We start from the raw sequence: 8,099 nt of genomic DNA, 5'->3' as shown, positions 1-8,099 counted from the left end.
ATATCGCGCGGTAGAGCGAATGACTAGTGCTCTAGATAGCACCTTCGAAGACCCGGACTAGTCCTAAGGGCCGGCTGTGAGAGAATCTGATCTAGGGTCTACCCTAAGGCCTTATACTAGAGCATAGAGTATAGCTCCCGTGGGTATTAAAGACCCGCTAAAAAAGACGTGGTCATCGACCCAAAATGAGGTTGACCTTTATGTCGGAACGAAGTCTGGTGAGGTTAACGCACTGAATTACTATGGATTTAAAGAGCCGAATAATCACCTAAGCAAGTATCTAAGATCCGCATCTAGACTTCCCCCGCTAGGATATGGTCTTGATGCCATACTTACTTCAGGCGACAACTCGTCTTAAACTATTTTTAATAAGTGGTTCAACGACAACGATGAATTCGACGTCCTAGATCCATTATTTCTTCAACCTGAGTTCGACAATATTGCGGATTTTACTATCGTTCCACTAGATCTCGCTAGAATTAACTCGTTGGACAATTTCACAACTGAGAATGGACCGGCTGTCAACAACAATATAATCAATGGCGTCAACAAGGTTCCCCTAGCCCCAGTATCTACGCACGACAGGGAGAGTATAGCTCCATCCCCAAGATATGTAGCAGACGGCGAACTCACCATGGGATGGCCGGGATAGGCTCCAGGTGGCATATTCCCACCTTTTGAAGGCCAGCAGCCTAGGTCCCGCTTTAAATCTTCGATTTCAGAAGGATGGAACTTTCCCAATAAATATTCATGACATTGTCCCAGCATAAAAAATCTTCCGCTTGAGACAAGCTGTTTACCTAGTCTGCTGGGGATATCAACAATATTGGAAGCATTGAATTTTAAGCTGTCGACCAGACCACAATCCGGTTGACGTATGACCCTTTGAAGGAGCTGGCGAGGCGCGGTTTGAGATTTGAGGGGCACTCTGTAAATTTTATAACGAATGGACGCAAGTTAAATAGGGAATCATAACTTGGCGACAACGCCCGCGGACAATGTTTCGCGTGCCTACGATGCAATCGAGATCCGATCGTGTACAACACAGGTCTATGGTTCCTCCTGGGTCGTGTAATATGAGCCAAGGAATCTCGTGGTAATTAGTTCCAGGCCGAATTTATTGACTGAGTACTGGGAAGAACGTTGCGTTTGAGGGAATGTTCATCCCTTGCCGAGGGGTTTCTTAGGTACCGGGATATAGTCTTCCCCGTCAAGGATTCTGGTCCATCTGGGTACTCTGTGGCCTCGGGCCAGGATCCCGAATAGCTTCGAAACGACATCCAGGCCCAGGGATATCTTAAGACAACGTCTAGAGAGTAGGCAAGACCTTGAATGGCTCAAAAATTTTTCAAGAACCTTTCGAGCTACCTATCCTCGATAATAGATTGATTAAGTGTCTGATAGACTCTCGCAAACGGGCCATCTGATTATGTGAAGCTCGATGGAGCTCCCTAGCTCTGGAACCCCTGAATAACACCCTGTTGCGACTATAAGGGCCCTGAATGGTTCGAGGACGAGGAAAACTCCACTTCCAGAGGGACTGCCTGAATAAGGCCTATCAGTCTACCGTCGGCTCCCCGGAACAGCTGGGATTCCCCGGATATTGTTTTAACGGGCATTGTCAAACCCCGTCGCCATCAAAATTTACCTCACATGATCTCAAACTCTGGATGATATTATCAGCGAGGAGATTGCCACATCAATCTTGACATGAATGTCAAAGGAGAAGGTCCAGTGGCCTACTTTGGTGGCATTCATTGATTCATTGTTGATTAATTCGATTAATTCGATTAGCGAGAGTAATTGAGTGCTAGGACTCATAGAGTTTGTGCCCCGGCATCAGGAGCGGGCCACGTCATGTAGCAATAGGCTCTGTACTTCTAGAAAGAAGACGAGGAATCCTCCCCCCGACGGAAAGGCAGTAACCCTAAGTTGTTGCACTATTGCTGCCAGACCATTGACGCTGCTCCTTCAGCCTCGCTGAGCTGCCGTAACTTTTACCCACAACGGCTTCTTGTCCCATAAGACATATACCTTTTGATCTGTCCACTTGATGGAGTCCTCGCATATCTCCATGTCAAAATTCCACATAAGTCGTGCCAATATCAACCGCATCTCAACATAGGCCAAGCTGGATCCAAGTTAGCTCAAGTCTCCCGTCGAAAATGCACGGTGTATCCCTTACTTGCGTCCTATGCAGTTTCTTGGACCATAAGAGAATGGTTGAAAAGCCGACTTGACGTCTGACTCAAAACGCTTGTCACCCAGCCAACGCTCAGGAATGAAGGATAAAGGGTCATGCCAGTAATTTCCAGATCTGTATGCAGACCAGTGGCTTGTCGAGACCAGTACCTATCAATCACATTTTAGTATCAAACTGAAGCCGACATATGCGTCGAGTACTTACACCTTCAGGGATATACACTCCACCTAGAGTTTCTCCCCCGGGTGGAATGGAACGTGGAAGGCCTCCCGAAACTGGAGGGTACAATCGCATTGCTTCATCTAGACAAGCGAGCATATACTTGAGCCCGGCAACATTCATCACATTGATCTCTTCCTCAGTCGAGAATGCGTTTCTAACTTCTTCTTGCAAAGTCTTCATTGCCTTGGGATTGCGTAACAAGTAGTACGTCACTCCGGATAGAAGGGTGGCTGTAGTTTCGGACCCGGCAATAATCAAGTGCCAGCATGTTGCCATGATTTCCTGCGTAGTCATCTTCCGTCCATCATCGGTCTCGCGCAATACATATTTCATGAAATCATTCCGGTTTGTCTTTGTCTCAAGTCGCTTGCCAACTTTCTCGACTGTAAGGTCCATATGGGTTTGCCTGATCTTCATGCCTTTGACCCCGACACTAAGAGCAAGTAAGACTTGACCCGCGGGGATGAGAGCAGCAGCAGCTGCTAAGACAGTCATCTTGATAGAATCGAAAAGCATATCGATCCACGGATGATACCTGGCACCCTCTAGGCAGCCGAAAGGCTCGCCAAACGAGAGGTCTCCTATCAAGTCGAATGTAGTCCAGTTATACCAGTCCACCATGTTAAGCCTAGTAACTCCATCGGCTCTCTTGTGGAGCTGCTCTATAAGGAGGTTGACGTAGGTCTTCATGATAGGCTCTTGTTCGCGTAGCGCGCGCTCGGAAAACGCATGGGCGAGCAAACGTCGATAGAGCTGATGTTGTTTGTGAGGTGCAGTAATGATACTATGGACACCTCCTGGTGGATGCCTATAGAAGTTTTCATCTTTCGGGAGGAGTGTGTGTCCTGGTCGACTCCCGTAATTCTCCTTCCAGGATTCGGGCGTTCTATATGAAAGCTCGTTGGGCGAAATTCGGACCACATCTCCGTATTTTTCGTGAAGTTCATGTACCCAGAAGGTTAGATCTCCATTCAACAACTGGCGTAAGTATGGAAAGTGAGTAGCGGCCACGCTTCTCGGTCCTGGGTACTTCGACAACGGATGTGAAAAGAGATTGTAAATTGTTCGTCCGATCATGTATATAACGAGCTGGAGCGAAGGTGAGATGGGACTTGACCATTGTGATTCAGGGGCTACCCACCATCCCTGTACACACGCTGAAAACCAGGTAAGTCCTGGATACGTCTGAAATAGCCATGGTGAGAAAGCTACGAGGCGCCATGTTCTTCGCACACAATCGAGTAGGAGCAAGTCACACACCAGAAGGACGGCTTAGAACTGAGTGACACTACCTAGATACTTCATATCTCGAGTCTTTCGTAGACGTCATTGTGGCAGGCATTCGATACCCCACGATGGGTATTGAGATGGCACTTCCCGGAGACTACGTCGGCTATGGACTTCCTACAGTCCGGCTTTTATAGTTTCAGCTTTGAGCTTAATTCGTGATGAACCCGAACTTCGCTCTAGAAGATATACCACCCTCCATGACCAGTCGTGCCGATCCCAATTCCATGATCTTCACTAGTTTGGTGAGCAGTTGATCACTAGTACAATGGGGCTGGACGAGACGCCAAAGAATGCCTCTTTTGAAAGGCTATTTGGGAAGGGCGGGGGAAATCGACAGCTATATTGCAAAATCATGTTCTTCCTGAACAAAAAACCTAATATCAGTGATGAAGAATTTTATAAACACTAGGAGATAGTCTATGCAGATCTAACTGTGGCTACGAGAGTAATTAGCGATGTCTCTATCCTGCGCTATGTCTAGGTCTACGCTCCTAGGCTATTCCCTTACAGGATTTAGGGCGAATTAATATTAATGTATAATGCTCCTTTCTCGCTGACTATCTTGTTCACAGTATCACTAAACGACTAAGATAAAGGTAATGGCCGCTTCCCTTAGTATAATAGTTATGCCATACGATGGATGCACCGAGATGTACGTGAAGGACTTGGGTGACTAGAAATCTTTTGCGGATAGTCCCGAGTTCAAATCAGTATTAGCAAGTACGTAGAACTTCTTCACAGACTAAACGAGATATTTGAAATCGCCGAGCGTAACTAACAATGCTGCAGGCGACTCGAGACGATTTCTCGGTAATACTTCCATCATGGTTGGCTATGAGAGTGTGATATTTAGCGATGCTATCCCTTCACTCGGTGGTAAAGATGGAATCTCGAAGAACGAGTTGTAAGGTTTCATTTATAGGGGTAACCTTTCTAGTATTATCTTGCAGCTTCAGCACAATATATATTCACTAGAGTAGTTTAAGAAGTTGTCCTGGACGTATGATCAGGGTAGTGGTAGATAAATCCCATTTAAGAAACAATTATCCTCTCTTCTGAATTTCAGTGGTAAGGTGATGTTTCATTCCACCTAGGGTGAAGACGATTTAGTGCTTAGCGGGGTATGCCAGGGCGTCAAGATAGCGTAGATAGAGTGGTTCGTCTGCCAAGGAGAATGGCCTGCTAAGATAAGTCGTGATAGATACCTGAAGGTACCTAAGATATGTTTAGGGTCAATTTAATGAGTTCTAACTAGTACTTCGTAGATTAACATCTCAGATATTAATAATAGGACACTCAACAAAGTCTATGGAATAGTTTTATTGACATATTATGCCGTAACTAGATCACTAATACCAGCCACCGTATTCAGCTTCTCGGGTTGCTGTGTCGACTAGGATGATTTGCCCGTCGTAATGTCGAAACCCTTAGAGGTGTTTAATGCGTCGCGGTATACTTTCTCGTAGTAGTTAAGCCCACCGATAAAGTTAAATATCTAAGTCTTTTTGCTAGGAACATTAGCTCCTATCCACCAGGAGCCTACTAGTGGGAAGAGAGTGCCTTTCACAATCTTGTTACATAACTCGCTCCACTCTGTTTAGGCGTCGGCTTTTACTTCTATAGCTGTTCCATTCATCGCTTTAACCTTTTTAATGGCTTTAATCATAAGATCTACCTAGCATTTAATTAATGTCGGTCTATTAGTAAGTGCCGTGGGAGCTAGAATATAGTTAGCGGCCTTGTGATGTACATTTAGCTGGTGAGCTATAGACTTACCCTGGGGAGAATAGAGAAGGAAAGCGTTCCGTATTCCGTGGACGAAGACTCCGAGATATATATTTACGCCATCCTTCTATAAATCCTTAATGTATACTCTATCCTTAGTTTTAAGACCCATTATTATTAGTCTAGTCTTGTTAGCGTTAATGTTTATTAAAGACTACGTTAATAGTTAGGGATTATTACTTACGAGCTAGTAAAGCTATCGAATCCTATTACGAGGATATTATAATCCGAGCTACAAGCAGTTCTAACTAAGGTAGGGTTCCTTAATAGAGTAGGTATTAGAGTATTAACTAAGACGATAAAGGGAATACTTATTCGTCGGACTATATCCTAAAATATAGGTATAGGATTACTAACGAAGTTAACTACGAACTATACTATCTAAGTAAAGGAGCGTATATATATAATACTTAAAGTACTACTTTAGTACATTATTATATTAAAGTAATATAGTAATATAGTAATATATCCCCTAGTTACGTAATATAGCCTCGTTCTCTATCGGCTAACCTTCCTTAACTATCCCTTAGAACGTAGGGCGCCTATCCTAGCGACCTTATCTATAACCTAGTTCGTAATACTATTTCCTCCTTCTATCTACATTATCCTCGACGTACTTAAGGTAATTACTCCCTCTTCGTTATAATTCTTATATTCTCTTCTTATAGCTAACTATATCGTCCCTAGGTATTAAGAAGAGCCGCCGATCTTCTAAATTCGTTCGTAACTAGAACGCGCGTCGTCTTAAAATTACGAACTATTACGGGTTAAATCCGTATAAAGCTCTAGAGTACGCCCTAGAGCGATTACTCGTAGTATACCTTTAGGCTATATAACTATATAGCCGAAGCTATATAATTCCTCTCTATTAATTATCTCCTAGGAAACTATACTAACCTACTATAGGAGAGGCTAGGAAGTATTTCCTTTATTCGTATAGTAGATAGATTTTCTCTTTTCTTTTCTCTTCTTAGCTTTAGAATCCTCGTTATACGGTAGTTAGACGAATTACTCTAAATTTCTAGCTAAACCCTTATATTATTCTAAAGCTTTCTATTATACGTAGTAAAAGAGTACCGCGTACGAAATAGATAACGAATAGTAACTAACGAAAATCGCTCTAGCGTAGGCGGTAGAGCTATACTAGCTCTTATAGGCTTAAAACTAAAGGATAATAGTACTCGAGAATTAACTCGGCTAATAGAATAGAGTACGAGCTCGTACGCTTAAAGTAACGACTTCTACGACGGTAAGCGCTATATAGAAATCCGACTCTATACGACGAAAGTATTACGAACTAGGTCACTTGAAAGGTTGCCAAGGGAATCAAGGCACCTACCTAAGGAAGAAGGTTAGCCGATAGAGAACGAGGCTAAGTTAGGTGACTAGGCTAGATCCCCTAGATCCCTTAGATCTCACGGGATCTCGAGAGATCTAGGGGGAGCTATAGGATCTAGGAGAGCTACTAGTATTATATATATACGCTCCTTTACCTAGATAGAGAAGTTTATAGTTAACTTCGTTAGTAATCCTATACCTATATTTTAGGATATAGTCCGACGAATAAGTATTCCCTTTATTATCTTAGTTAACACTCTAATACCTACTCTATTAAGGAACCCTACCTTAGTTAGAACTACTTATAGCTCGGATTATAATACTTTAACTACCTCTTAATTAATATTAGATATCTAATATAGGATTATCGCGACTTAGATCCCTATTACCTAGCGTACGTTTACTTATAGCCTTAAATAATTCTTTAAAGACTAATATCGTTTAAGATAGTAGTTCTAACGAAGACTTAGACGTAGATATAGTTAACGTACTAGGACTTACTAATATATCTCGGGATAGTATTAAGGTAGAACTATTCTATGGAAATAGGGAGAAGCTAGAATACTTCCTTATATAACTTAAGACTACCTTTAAGCTTAATCTAACTAAGTATACTAGGGTAGAAGATAAGGTTATATTTATAGTAATATACCTAAAAGGAGTAGCGTTCTATTAGTTTAAACTAGTATAGGACGACTATCTCGAGTCCTCTAGCCCCGATAACGAAACTAAGGTATATTTTAGGAACTTTACGTAGTTCGAAGTAATAATTAAATAGATTTACGGTATAGTTAATAAGGCTATAGTAGCCTCTCGTACTATTTATATCCTTAAATAAATAGAATCTATAGCTAATTATTATTCGGAATTTAAGAAACTAGTAAAGGAACTAGAGTATATAGACGATAATATCTTTAAGGATACGTTCTATAATAGATTAAAGAAGGAAGTTAGGAAGGAAATAATAGAGCGTCCGAAAACGTATAAAGATATAGTAGATAAAGCTATTAAACTTAATAATCGACTATACGAGCTACGTATAGAAGATAATTAAGGAAGGAGCTTAGGAAGACGAGAGTACCGGAAGTATCGGTATTCTCCTCGAGCTAATACGGAACGCCTACGAGACTACGGAGACCCTATAAACCTAGACGCTATAGAACGTTATAATACCCGACGAATAGGCCTAGGTAGAGGCCGGAATATAGGGCGAAAGGTTATAGAAGGACGAGATCGAGAAAAGGAAAGATAAAGGAAGGAG

The 8,099-nt window shown here is 42.4% G+C and overlaps 1 protein-coding gene across 1 annotated transcript; it reads right to left on the bottom strand.

Annotated features, from left to right (window-relative positions):
* Nucleotides 1–1,971: 1,971 nt before the first annotated feature.
* A1O9_10314 (uncharacterized protein) lies at nucleotides 1,972–3,502 on the bottom strand (the record flags this gene model as incomplete). The annotated part of the gene is made up of 3 exons (XM_013400475.1): nucleotides 1,972–2,131; nucleotides 2,186–2,352; nucleotides 2,408–3,502. 3 exons carry the CDS (start codon nucleotides 3,500–3,502, stop codon nucleotides 1,972–1,974), a joined length of 1,422 nt encoding a protein of 473 aa, XP_013255929.1.
* Nucleotides 3,503–8,099: the final 4,597 nt, after the last annotated feature.

Source organism: Exophiala aquamarina (assembly GCF_000709125.1).
Source record: "Exophiala aquamarina CBS 119918 chromosome Unknown aczIA-supercont1.13, whole genome shotgun sequence".
In the NCBI taxonomy this organism is placed as follows: domain Eukaryota; kingdom Fungi; phylum Ascomycota; class Eurotiomycetes; order Chaetothyriales; family Herpotrichiellaceae; genus Exophiala; species Exophiala aquamarina.
The sequence above is the reverse complement of the archived record's forward strand: the minus strand, read 5'-3'. Positions and strand labels throughout refer to the sequence as shown.